The sequence below is a fragment of the Bos indicus genome, chromosome 26 (assembly GCF_029378745.1).
Source record: "Bos indicus isolate NIAB-ARS_2022 breed Sahiwal x Tharparkar chromosome 26, NIAB-ARS_B.indTharparkar_mat_pri_1.0, whole genome shotgun sequence".
Taxonomy (NCBI): domain Eukaryota; kingdom Metazoa; phylum Chordata; class Mammalia; order Artiodactyla; family Bovidae; genus Bos; species Bos indicus.
The window spans coordinates 10,747,474-10,761,710 of record NC_091785.1 but is presented as its reverse complement, the minus strand read 5'-3'; the positions used below and the strand labels follow the sequence as shown (position 1 = coordinate 10,761,710).

The following is a 14,237-nucleotide window of genomic DNA, read 5'->3' as shown; positions in this document are numbered from 1 at the left end:
ATGATCAACTTTCTAATTCGAGTCTTACTACTCATACTCTCACATCAAAGAAAATAAAAGTAGGCAAGTACATTTGAATTATTTGTTCCTATTTAAGACTGAATGGAAGATACTCAATTGGTGTTAGGGATCCAATTACATACAAAGCAAAAGATACACTACTTTATTTCATTTTTGTTTATTTATTTACTCATTTTATCTATTTCATTTAAAAGCAAAGGTCTTCTGGGAAATGAAAGGACTTATTAAGTAGTTAAATGCTGTTTTCCCACTTTTGTAAATAGATACACACACATAGCAAAAAGAATACACTACTGTCCATTAAGGTACTTACAATGATTCTGCAAATAATTTTTTGGTAACAAGCTATACATGTTATTACCTTTATGTTATTACTTTTCATCGTAAGTCAATAAATCTTTAGTACCTATTACAAAACATGTGCTCATTTAAGGGACTTTTGGAACCCAAGATAATTTACCAAAATGTACTTAACTCATTAGGGGTTTTCAAGTGGGGGATTTCCTTATTCAGGTTTTTGATCATCTCTTAGAAAGTGATTACTCCTTAGCAGCTGTGGTACAGTGCTGGTAGCCTTCAGAGAGGCTCCTTTGAAATGCTGACACTTCCACTCTTAGGAACTATTTAGAGGTAAATTACTTGTTTCGTATTCCAAAGAAACTTACTTAGAGACAACATCAAAATCTTGAGTCCTCTTTGCCTCTATCTCACTTTTCTCCTTCTATAAACTCAGTGCAAGAATAAAAACTGCTTTGCTAAATTAAACTCCAGTTTTGCCACTAAGGGTGGTAATTGTATTATGGAGATAGACAATAGAAGAGTTTTCATTCAGCTAATTGAAGCTAGCGGTGAAGGCCCTGAGGATCTTCACATATCAATTTCATTTTTGCCTCCCAATCTTGCCATCTTTTATCAATGTGTGTTTTTACATGCTGGTTGTTAATGTTTTAAATTACATTTCATAATATTATTTAATTCAAAAGAATTTTCAAGTCTGCCATGAGATAAGGAAAACCTGCGAAAAACAACAATAAATAGAAACACACCACAACCTATTTCTTGCTTCTTAGCCTTGTTTATGGAAAAATTATTAAATTACAAATTAAATGACTGTCCTTTACTTTCTCCTCAAAGCTCTCCTGTATGGTTACTTTAAATACACTTTTTCAGCTGCCCTCTCCTTTCCCTTGCCCATAATTTTGAAAACTCCAAGAAATAAAGGACAGGAAAATGGCTATCTAGTAATTGCCTAACCATAGACCTAAAGAGTACAAAACAAAAGCTATCAGAACTATGTGGTATTACAAGTAGCAGCAGCAGTACTCACAGCTATTTCTCACACAAATTTCTAAAGTAACTATGCCTTTTCTTCTGTATCCAAACAACACCCAGAATCCAAGAGAGAGAAAACTAACTTCAACAGGGGAGAAAGAAGGAAAGAGGTAAAGGATGGGATATTTGCTGATGATAGACCACACTCGAGATGAACGGACCAGAGAAAGAAAGAGGAAAAAAGACAGCATGGTCGCTCCCTCCCATCCACTTCCAGGCCACTGACATGACTGAGCCAAATGTGCTCCTGTGTCCCACGTAGCTAGCACTCACGCCCCGGTTTAACTGGTTTAATTTATTTGCGACTAGTAATTAAGCCCCACTAAATGCGAGGTCATAAAAGCAAGCATTTTCTGGAGACACACAAGGTGACATAATGGTGTGGAAACTTCTCTAAGAACAGAGGTGTGATGCTGGGCCCGTGATGGGGGCAGGGCAGGATTCTGGGTAACTAAACTGAAGAGCCATATTAGAAAAGGGAAATAGAAGATATACTACAAAATGTAAACAGCACTATCTAGGTGATAGTTATATCAGATTTTTTTTCTTTCTACACATCTGTATTAACACATTTTATTCAATAAACATTCACTTCTGAGGTTCTATATCATATAACAATAATAAATGTTCAATATATATCATAGCTATTATAATCTGCACATACAAATAAATGTAAATAAATCTGTATTTGCACATATGTGTGTACGAATACGTGTGCATTCTTTCAGAAAAGCAGTTTCCTTGCTGTTTTAAACAGGCACCCCTGGTAGAGACACTATAGCATTATTATAAAAGTAAAGTGTAGCTCTGGGCTTTGATAATTTTGCTATACTAGTTGGAATTGTTGTTCCTAGAACGAAGAGATTGTCAAAGCAACCAAGACTGCAATAAGGCAGTGGTTCATGATAAGGAAGAATGTGATTTGAGGTTGTATAAATGGTTTCCCAACTTTGAATCTCAAATTTTCTCAAAGAAAATTTCTAAAGGAGCCCAAATATCGTACATTACTTCCAAAAGGACCAGGGAGAATTTTTTTTCCAACCATAAGACGGTTCCAGACATCTTTTTTTATCTTTTTTTTTCTCTTAAAACTCTTGGTGTCATCTGGACATAGTTGCGGTCGACACCCCCACCCCCACCCCCCAGGTTTTGGAATGGGATCTAAATTGGATTTAAATTCAGTCCTGCCTCTTACTGTTTGGACTCGACTTGTAAGCTGTCTGAACCTCATTTTGCCATCTGTAAGATGGAGATACTGCGCAGCTGCTGCGAGAACTGACTGAGATCATACTCATAAACATTCCTATCACACTGCCTGGCACGTCGATGAGGCCCAGCAAATAAGAATCCACTGGTTTTCAGAGAGTTCGGAACTCAAATGAACCCCTTGAGGCCAAAGTCTTCGATCAGCCATCACCAAGCCGGGATGTCTGAGGTAGGGACTCTCCAAAAGAGGTGGATGCGGCTTAGGCTTCTAGGCCAAGTACAGGCTGCTCAGCGCATGCGCGGTGGCAGCAGGTACCACCGCCTGAGCAATGGGGCCAGGGTTACCTCCCGCCTCCGAGTCCGGCAAGCAATGAAAGATTTAAAAAAAAAAAAAAAAAAAAAACGGAAGAGAGAGAGGGAAAAAAAGGGGCGGGGGGCAAACCTGAGACAGTGACTCACACTCTCAAGGAGAGGGATTCCCGGAAGGGAAACAAAACAGTTTCTTTTTCTGTGCAGCGGCAAAAAGGTAAACAAGTCTCTTTAAGGCGCATTCAGCCCCAAGATAACGTTTTCAAGAAAGAAACGGTGCGCTCCAAAGCCTCTGGTGTAACCACTGCCTCGAGGCTGATTTATTTCCAAAGTTGGGAAGTGCTGGAAAAACTTGTGTTATCAATTTCGAGAGAGCAAGTTCTCACCGCCCCGGGGCGCACACGTTCATAGCACAGCCTTAGCGAGACATGCAAGGACTTATCCAGAAGACCCTTTCCTGCCTCAGACGGGGGTCTCCCTGCAGCGACCCCCAAACATCCTCGGCGCCGGCCAGCCCCCCGCGCCCACCCACTCGGCGCCGCAAACCGCGTTCCCAGGGGGCACCCAGAGATGTTCCGCCTGCCTCGAGGGCTCGCAGCTTCGCGTCCAGCCCCAAGAAAAACGAGTAGCCTGGTTTCCTGAGACCTCGCCCTCAAGAGAAGTCCTAGCAGTCATGCGGAGCTAGCCGGGCAAAGGCCGGCCAAGTCCGCCGCCCACGCGCGCATCTCCCCCGCCGCCCCCAGAGCGCGTCCCGCGCCAGCCCAGTGGCCGAGCTGGGAGAGGCCCTCGCCGGGGCAGAGACGACTCACCAGTGACAAGTGAACCCAGATCCCGGACATGGCTGTGAAACAATCTCCGAAGTGAAGGAGCCTTACAACTGGCACCAGGGCGAGTTACGCACCCGGTGAGTAGTGAGCCCCGACTGGCCCCTCCCCGCGCTCCAGCCGGCCTGGGAGAGTGCTCCCCTCCCGGGCCCGCCCCGGGCGCTCACGCACAGTTACTCTCGGGACGCTTTCCTCTTTCTCCAGCAGCGTGTCTGAACACCTGTTGGTAGCTCATTTGAAAAGACCTAAAGAAATGTCCCCGGAGCCAGGGGGTGGGGGTTGGAGGAGGAAGCTTAGCTGGGGAACGCCCGAGTAGGGGAGGGCGCCTTTGATTCTGCAACCCTGCGCCTGGAGTTGGGGGTGGGGTGGGGGAAGGGGTGTTGAACGGGGAGCGGGGAAAGCGCCAGCGTTGTTGCACAAGCGGGCATTCCCCGTTGGGAGCGTTTCCGCAGTCGACTGGCATGCTCGGGTTCAGGTGAGGATCCTGAGAACGGGCCCCATGTCCTTTCTAAACTCTTCTGCAGTTTCATCTGGGGAGGCTGGGGAGGACTGAAGTGCAGAGCGCACGCGTCTTGCTCGGAGCAGGAGCCTCGGCTGACTGCTGGGATTCCCAGAGCAGACCCAGCCTTGGCTCAGCTCCGTGTGCCGTGGTGGCGACGTTAAAGGCTCACAGGAACCCCGGACTAGTGTCTGTAGTGGCCAGTGCTGTGAGGATTCCGAAGAGGGAGGACCCTCTATATTTTATTCTCACGAGGAGTACAAAGCTAACTCCTAAGACAAATCACACACCTCCAGCTATATGATTAAAAGCGTACAATTACTTCCCCTCCTTGATTACTCATTTCCTGGCCAATTTTCTTTATTTAAAAAAAAAGTATATTTTAGTGCTTTGGTTAACAGCTCGAAGTCATTACTGTTTTGGAAAAGTTGATTCGTCTGGTTAGCCAGTTCGCAACAGTTTTACAGAAGGTTTGTATAATGACATCCTTCGTGAGCGTGATTCTGCAAGTAGTTGGTAAGCTGGGGCCCGCCTCCTCCATAAGCTCTGCACCTGCACTCGGTTGTCCATCTTCCCTGTTGGCTGTATCCCATTAGGAACACTCTCCTTTCCCTCCCTTTGCCTGGCTCATTCCTCATCCATCTGGATCCCTCTCTGAAGACATTTTCAAGACATTTTCGTCTGGGAGATCTTCCTGTCTCCCAATTCAAGGTTAGGAGCTTTGCTTTGCTTCTAATGCTTTGCTTCTAAATGCTTTCACTCTCCCTGTTTTCTGCTCTGCACTCGTGGCCCTGTCTTACAGGTGTGGATTTACCTCCCCCCTGCTTCACTGCCCAGCAGATTGTTAGTGCTGTGAAGAAGATCCTGCTCCTGCAGTTCCCAACCCAAAACAGACACAAAAAGAAGTGAATGGTGGGAGGTTGGGGAGAGGGGTGTAAAGGGGCTGGCATATGGAGACTCTGTATTATCTTTGCAACTTTTCTGTAAGTCGAAAACTATTCTGAAATTAGAAGTTTATTGAAATAAAAAAAAATCATAAGAAAGGCGAGAGGAAGGGAGGGAGGAGAGCGAGACAGCTGACAAAATCAGCATCTCTTGAGAATGAATCATAAGTCAACAACTTTCACAAATGGTTCTTCCTTACCTAATATTTGCCATTTTAGCCCAGTGAGGTGTCTAAGTATTATATTTACTTTATAAAGAATTGTAGCCAAAAAAATTTAAGCAACACTGACAGTTTGATTAGTTAGTAAATAGTAGATTCAGGAATTAAACTTAGATATTCTTGCTCTTTCTAACTCCCCTGAAACCTCCCCCACTCCACACACACACCTAACCCTTAAGTTTAATGAAATAGTAATAGGTACTTTGTGGGAAGAAATGTGTTACATGATCAAATGATTTTAGAAAATTCTGGGTTAATTTAAACAGGTCTCCTAATCTAAGAGTTCTCTGAGCCCTCAATATGCTAATATGCATTCTGACTAAGATAAACTGTGATCTATACTGTTTCCTAGTCTTCTTTGTCTTTATGGAGTTCTTTGAAGAACACCTACTGAATAACACCTTAGGAATGCTGGTGTTCTGGAAGAAACAGTTCAGACATCTTTAACAGTTAATTTTAACAACACATTTTTACAGGCCTTCAAGGGCAAAGAAATACAATTTTAATAATAGAGTTTCAGGCACTCCACCAGATGTGGGAGACACTTCGGACAACCATCCTGATTTTACTCAAACCACACCATGTAAGTTAAAGCCTGCTGCTTCTACTCTAAAGAAATCCTTGCCATTGAACATTTCATTCTAAATAACATTTAAACATATTTCTACTTATTTTAAAAAGCTGGGAGGAAGAAAACCCCCAATACCCTTTTACCATCAAGACTTTTTATTTCTTATCCCCTAATGTTTGAAAATTTTTGTCAACAAAGTTTCTCCTACTAAATAGCAGCAAATTGATTTCAATAATCCCCATCTGTAGTGCACATTCATGATTGTTTATCCTACATCTTCTCCCCTTCTTCCTGGTAACATCTTCCAAGTTGTCTTTGTTCCTCTTCCGTCTTCCTAGCTATTGACATGGTTGCGTTAGTCAGGGTTCTCTAGAAAAACAAAGCCAATAGGATACATACAGATTAGCCATAGATACCAAGATTTATATAGCTATATCTATCTATTTTTACATAGACCTATATATAAACAGGGAGAGAGACAAAGATGTGTTGTAAGGGATTGTTTTATGTGATTTTGTAGGCTGACAAGTCCAAAATGTGCCAGGTAGGCTAGCAGGCTGGCAACCCAAGGAAGAATTGCAAAGGCCATCTGCTGGCAAAATTCCCTGTCTTTCAAGAGAGGTCAGTCCTTTACTCAGGGCCTTCAACTGGTAGGACGAGGCCCGCCCATACTACGGAGGGCAACTGCTTTACTCAAAGTCTCCTGATTTAAATATCAATCCCATCTAAAAAATACACCCATCTAAAAAATACACCATCTAAAAGAAACACCTAGAAAAGTACCAAGTCTTTGGATCCTGTGGCCTGGTCAAGGTGACACGTAAGGTTAATCACTACAGCGGTCGTGACACCGATCCCAGAGTCTGCGTGTGTGTGTAAAGCGGGGGAGAGGAGGACAAGGAACCCCACGTGGTTAATGCAACCAGCACATCACATTCTGTCGTGAGCTTTCCAGGAAACAGTGGGACACAAGCTCTTCTTTTTCTTTTTTTCCACTGTATTTGAAGTGGAAATATTTGCGGTACAGAACTGATGAGGTTGCTCCTGCCAGAGCTGAAGGCAGAGTCAACCCAGGATGAAAAGAAACCACACCGAAGGGCCAAGCCTGATAGTGTCGCCTGAGTCCGGAATCGACTTAATCCTGGAATCGAAAGTTAGACTACCCACAGTTACCCAGCTCAGTACAGTCTCAACGTTTGCTTAAGCCACAGTCTTACAGCTAAAAAGAGCCTTAACAAGTAGGTCATCGGAGCTTATAATCGGCATAAGAAATTCTCTGTTATCAAAATTAGTTGTTACAAATAGACTGTTACAGTTTCAATAAGGATGATGGTCTTAAACAAGCCTATAGAGATGGCTGAAGATCTAGAACATCACTTCTACCAAAGACTCTTTCTGTCACTAGAGGGTGCCAGATACCACATCAGCCAAACGATGAAGCAACTTGAACAAGGTTTTGATTCGTGAATAAAAATATATTTGGATTCTTGGGAAATGGAAGAAAGAAGAGAGAGAATCTGTGAACTGATTATCTAGACATTTTCATCTGTATGAGAACATTCTTCCAGGATTAAAGACATGATGTATACAAAGCACCTAGCACATACAATAAATACTACTTTATCATTGCTCCTCCTAAATGAGGTGTGTTCACAGGACAGGTTGCTAATTGGGGTCACAGTTCAGGTAGAAAGAAAGACAAGTTTAGTAGCTTACAACTGCTTTTCTGTGCTACTTCCTGTATGAGTGTGATTGTGGCCTAAAGGTACAGCTCAAGGAAAATACTTGGAGCCTGGCAGACAGAGGCTGGAAAGCTTGGCCACTGGGATGTGGAACAAGTTCCTCAATCTCCCAATGTCTTCTGCCTTGAAACCTGATGTATCAGTCTACCTCTTGAGCAAGAACTTGAAAAAGACAATGGATTAAAGAGCATTTATTTGTTTAATATTTATTGACTGATTTGATAGAGTCAGGTCTTCAGTTGCAGCCCACAGGATCTTTGCTGCAGCGTGCAGGCTTCTCCAGTTGCGGCTCCAGAGAGTGCTTAGCACTTGCGGCATGCAGACTCAGTAAACCTAAAGCGTGTAGGATCTTAGTTCCCTGTGTGCATGCTCAGTTGCTCAGTTGTGTCTGACTCTTTGTGCCCCCATGGACTATAGCCCACCAGGTTCCTCTGTCCATGGGATTTCCTAGGCAAGAATACTGGAGTGGGATGCCATTTCTTTCTTCAGGGGATCTTCCCGACCCACGGATTTAACTCTCATCTCGTGCGTTGGCAGATGGATTCTTAACCACGGAGCCAACAGGGAAGTCCCTAAAGACTGGAGTGGTTAAGATGCAGAGTGCACTCTGAGCAGCAAGTGGTTGAAGAAAACGGTTCTTCTGTAGGTCCTGGTTTTGTAATCCAGCTGGACACTCCTTCCCTGAGCGCCCTGAAAGCACAGATTTTCTATGAATCCACACACCAGAAGTGGGCCCATCCAAGGTGTTCCGTACCACACATGAAAAGATAGGGGCCACTTTTCAAGAAGAGCTGATCTGGGGCAGATGAAATTTAAGGCTTATCTCGAGGCAATATTTCTTAAACCTTTTGCTATTTCTGTGGTCCACTTGTACTTTCATTTAACTAATATATATATATAAAATATATAACTAATATGTATATATAATATATAACTTAGTTATATACAACTATATATATATAATATATAACTTAGTTATATATAACTAATATATATATAATATAAAGTCAACTTGCATTGTTTCATAAGTAACTTATTTTTACAATAACATATTACATTGTATTCCTGCCCTGCAGGTAGATTCATCAGTACCAATTTTTCTACCTTCCATATATATGTGTCAATGCATGGTATTCGTTTTTCTCTTTCTGATTTGCTTCTCTCTGTACAAAGATGATGTAGAGAATGGACTTCTGGACACAGTGAGGGTGTGTATGTGTGTGTGATGAATTAGGAGATCGGGATTGACATATGTATACTACCGTGTGTAAAACAGACAGCTACTGGGAGGTTGCTGTATAGCACAGGGAGCTTAGCTGGGTGCTCCAAGAGGGGTGGGATGGGGGTGGGGTGGGAGGAATGTTCAAGAAGGAGGGGATTTATGTGTACATATAGCTGATTCATGTTGTACAGCAGAAACTAACACAACATTGTAAAGCAATTATACTCCAATTAAGATAAATTTAAAAAGATGTTATAGAAATAGAAAAAAAAAAAAAGCATTACATTGTAACCATAAATGGAAAATCAGCATTCATTACCAAAGATAGAAGGTATCTGTAAAAATAACCACTGAAATGAAATAGTTGCCTTCCTACCACTAAAAATGTTTCCCAAACCACCAGTGGTAAGGGTACTGAAAAGGTTGACATAAGGCATGAAAATCTTCTGTTTTAGCCTTCCTCTGCCTCCAAAATGACCACCAGAAAAAGGCCCAGCAAACCTGGGTAATATCAACATCAAGAGATGTCAGAGCAGCATGGAGTTAGGGGCAGTCATTGCCTCTTAGGCCCCACCTAGTGCTGGAGGGATGAGATTGGGGGGAACCCTGTACCAAGGCCCAAGCCTTTCCCATTAGAACAGGCTAAGTGGCAGCTCAAGGGACATGATGGATAAGAGGTAAAGGAGGGTTACAGAGAATCTTGTAAAGCTAGAGAGAGAATGCGGAGTAAGGTATTAGAAAAGAGAGGATGGGGAACAGCAGGCTAATCTAGAGCACAGAGCACACGAAGAGAAGGACGTAGATGGTTTTCTGCAGACGATGGCCTTCGTCAGCTAATACAGAAGAGTGAGGAGGACAGGCCCATGGATTTAAATCCTAGGTCAGTTCCTTCACTAGCTGTGGGAAGCTTTGCATAATATTTAACCTCTTTCAGTGTCAGTTTTCTCACCTGGTAAACCTAAGCACTTTCAGCATAATGCTTTGCTTGGGAGCCGGTCTTGTACTTTGCAACTTTATTTTTTTTGCGGTGTGCAAATGTCCTCTCAAAACCTCTTGGATTGCTAGCACCTTTTAATGGGTGACAACATACACGGGCTGGTCCCAAAGTTATCACTATCAGTGAACTTTTACTTACCTGCAGTGCTTTTCCTTCTTCACTAGGTTGGAGAGCATAAACATGGCCTGCAGCCCCTCATCTTGGCTTCTCCACAAAGGAAAGTATATTTTAAACTTCCTGGAAAAGAACTAAAAAGAAATCATTGTCTCAAATTTTTTGATCCCATGATCATCTGTTGTTGGCTCTGCTCAGATCTCTTCATATGTGACTTGACTACTTAGGCTGGCCCAAAGGTTTCATTAAGAACCAAATACAAATTATGTGCCCAGTTCATGCCATGTCCATAGTTCATTTGCTGGTTCAAGTCTATCAAATGGGTATTGACGAAAAACAAAGATGTTAGTAACTTGCTTTGTGTGTGCCGCAGTGATTATGATCAAGTTGTTCAAACCCATAATGAGACATGGCCCAAAAGGGAGAATGTCATAGATAAACTATTTAAAATAGTTTTAAATTGCTAAGCATCCTGTCCTCCTATACACACACCACCCTCTGGGAAGGATGGTTCTTTAGAAGACTCTTTCCCATGTTGTAGTGGTTATGAGTCTGCTGGGGTTTGGAGAGGCTGGGACTGAGCAAAGACCCAAAGCAGGCATCTTCTACTCACCTGGCTGTGAAGTCTTGGAAATTCCAAGTCATTCAAGGGGCTTATCAATACTCTTTTAAGATTTTTCTTCAGATTTATTTTTATTTAAACCATGGAAATATGTTGGGAAGAATTGTTTAAAGAGAAGGGAATTGTGAAATCCAACAAACCTAAGGCATTATTCATAATAATATCTAATAATATTAAAATGTCTAATGCTTAATAATAACTAATCTTGGCACAGACATTTATGTGTTCTTTGCATTCATATTAATTCATATAAGCCTCGTAACTTAAAGTAGATCCCTTAGATTCATGAAATAGGTTCTCTTAGCATCTCGTTACAGATATAAGAAATTTGTTGCAGCAACTTACCCAAAGTCACCTGGTTATAAAGTGGCTGAGGTGAAGTTCTACAGTCCAGGCTGAATCTACTCTAAGGAAGTACAGAACCTGATTGTTTTGTGGTTCTGTTGAGCACTTGGTTTCTGGATGATTACTGTCATACTTTCATCATTTTATTTTCTTAAGTTTCAGGTTTATTTCCTAAGATATCATGAGCTAAGGGAACTCTTTACTGCACCAAGCAAATCTATCAAGTATGAAATGTTGCTGTTTATATCCACTCACTCCTAATTATCATAGCTCTTGTCCATGTTAATTGGATTGAAGTGATGACTGTAATGATTAAGATTATGTGGCCACAACTCCACATTCTCAGTGCTTTCCAAATTGTAATATAGAGATAAATCACCTTGTGATTTTATTAAAATTCAGGGTTTGATGCAGTAGGTCTGAAGAGAAGCATGAGATTCTGCATTTCTCATACGCTTACTCCTGTGGATGGCACATCTGGAGAGGAGCCTTGGGTTGTCAAGGTAACCAGCTCAAAGAAACTAGCCATTGATCCAGCTCATACAGATACAGACAAGCTGACCCCACTTTTAACAATTTGACCAACTGTACTGCTATTTGAGAAGCTCTTTCATGGTATTAGGTAGGGAATGTAGGGATATCAACAAATTAAATAATGTCATAATAAACATTTTTATCCAGTTCCCATTTAGCTTATTATTATACTCCCTGGGCCAAATTTTCACTTAGCAGAAACAAGCCTTCTCTGACTACATAAATAAATCCTTCCTATCAAGAAAAATAAGGGGGAATAAACTTAGTTCATTTTCAAACACACTGAACTTTTATTTCCGTGAACGGAAAGAAAACTGGCCAGAAGCCTGCTGATCCCCTCAGCCAATCAGAATAATGTGACCATAAATGTCCATGAATTCCCCCCTCAGTGAATCTCTGCCTTCTTTATTTCTGTCGTGGGGACATGTATCTTACAGTTCTGTGCACATACTCTGCCTTTTATGTCTGTCTTTCCCCTTCTCCAAAATAAATAAATAAATAAATAACCCACAGTGGACCTCTCGTGTAGAAATTTTTTTTTATGTTACATTTAGTGCATGTACAGCTTTTGATTATCTTTAACACATTTATTTAGAGCACTTAATATGAGCCAGGTACTATGCTAAGGGTTATAAATATCATATCATTTAATGCCCATAAAAATCCTGAGAGATAGATCTTCTTATACCCATTATATAGATGCAATAAGGTGAGGCCCCAAGTGGTTAAAAATCTTGCTCTAGTCACACAACAAGTAAATTGTAGGGCTGGGATGTGAACCAAACAATTATTTCTTGCATTTAACCATGTACTGCCTTCTTCCTGAACCAGTATAGATTAGTTAATTGAGCATTCACTATGCATTAGATCCTTCTACATATATTATCTCATTTAATTCTCCTACCCACATCTATGAGGAAAGACTAACTTTTCTTATTCACATAAACAGGTACCTTGATCAAGTTCCTCAGGTAAATAAGGAACTCAAGTCTGTTGTTCAGTTGCTAAATCATGTCTGACTCTCTGTGATCCCTTGGATTGCAGCATGCTAAGCTTCCTTGTCCTCCACTATCTCCTGGAGTTTGCTCAAGTTCATGTCCACTGAACTCAGGTTTGTCTGACTCTAAAGTCTGTGCTCTGTCTTTGCCCAATATCTTGATATTTCCTACCTTTTTTAGTGAATGAGAGTTTATCTCTTGCTTTCTTTTGATATAGCACCAATATGAAACCTGGTCATATACCAGAGCATAGACTAGGATGTATATTCTCTGGCTCTGGAGCGCTTTCTGGAAGGGTCTGAAATACCTGGCCTAACTTTTCCTTAGTCCTTTCCCCACCTCACCTTTCCTTTCTTCCTGTGACCTCATGTCTGCCACCCCCATCCGTCTCCTCCTTTGTGGTCTTACCAACAATTGCGACATTAGATGGGAATTGGAAAATGTCCCTCCCTCACCCTCCCTTGGGGCTTTCCCATGCCCTAGGATTGTATCTCTTCATTTTTCTTTCTTTAGATACTATTCTAGCCCTCATTCAAAACAGAATTTCCTATCTACTTTTCATGTTGTGAATATAGCGAAAGTTCACAAACCACAATGACAAAGGGTAAAGCATTGGCCAATTTCTTCAGAAAAAGTATTTCCTCTCTCAGCCCAATGATTGACACATTACTAACCTTTAGCCAAGAGTTTAACTGTACGTAAAAGTGGAAGTTGCTCAGTCGTGTTCGACTCTTGGCGACCCCATGGACTACACAGTCCACGGGATTCTCCAGTCCAGAATACTGGAGTGGGTAGCCGTTCTTTTCTCCAGGGGATCTTCCCAACCCAGGGATCAAACCCAGGTCTCCCGCATTGCAGGTGGATTCTTTACCAGCTGAGCCACAAGGGAAGCCCACTAGGAAGTGCTTTTTACACAACCTCATGTGATCCTAACATAATCTCATTATGTAAGATTGTCCTCATTTTACAAATTAAGAACCTTTGGCTTGGTGAATTTAGGTTATTTGCCTGAGTTACACATGCCAGTATAGGGTAGATCTAGGTTAGAACACAGGTCTCAGGTCTCCTAAGGTATCCCTTCATCAACTAACCCCACTCCCTCTTTGATGATGTATTGCCTTTGCCCTTTGCTAACACTGACTTCCTGGCAGTCAGCCTCCCCATGCCCTGTCCCCAACCTCTCATCCAAACTGCCTATCTGGAAGGACCCTCTTCCTCCACTTTGACCCTCCAAATCCCACTTCTCACAGAAGGCAGAATTTAAAACTCTAGCCTTCTCTGACTGTCTTTACCCATTGTGACCTTTCAGAACATAGAACTTTCTCACCACTTTTGAAGAGTGAATGATATTGAGTTTCATATTTGGAATCTGTGAAAATCATCTTTAAAAAACAAAACAAAACCACATTTCAGGTAAATCTATATCAACGTGGAACTGAACTACCCCACCCTGATTCACCTTTGCCTTAAAAATGGACTTGACTTTATTTAGCACCAGATACATTGCTAAATCAGAAAACAAGTTACTTGAGAGAGGGGCATCCTTTACTACTGTCTTTGAATGGAGGCTTTGAACTTAAGTCTGTCTGGATCCCAACAATCTCCTTAATTAGATGAATATCTATACGTATCTGCTTTGTGGCATGGGCTCTACTAAGTCCTGGGAACAGCAGTGAGTTGAACAGGTGTGGTCCCTGCCTTAACAGATTTTACAAAATGATTGTAATTCTCAACCT

General features: G+C 41.8%; 1 protein-coding gene across 1 annotated transcript in view; it reads right to left on the bottom strand.

Annotated features, from left to right (window-relative positions):
* FAS (Fas cell surface death receptor) overlaps positions 1–3,810 on the bottom strand; it is a 33,774-nt gene extending 29,964 nt beyond the window's left edge. Inside the window, exon 1 of the mRNA XM_019988724.2 lies at positions 3,678–3,810. Coding sequence (XP_019844283.2) covers positions 3,678–3,707 — 30 coding nt within the window. The 5' untranslated portion in view covers positions 3,708–3,810. The remainder of the gene's footprint in view (positions 1–3,677) is intronic.
* Positions 3,811–14,237: the final 10,427 nt, after the last annotated feature.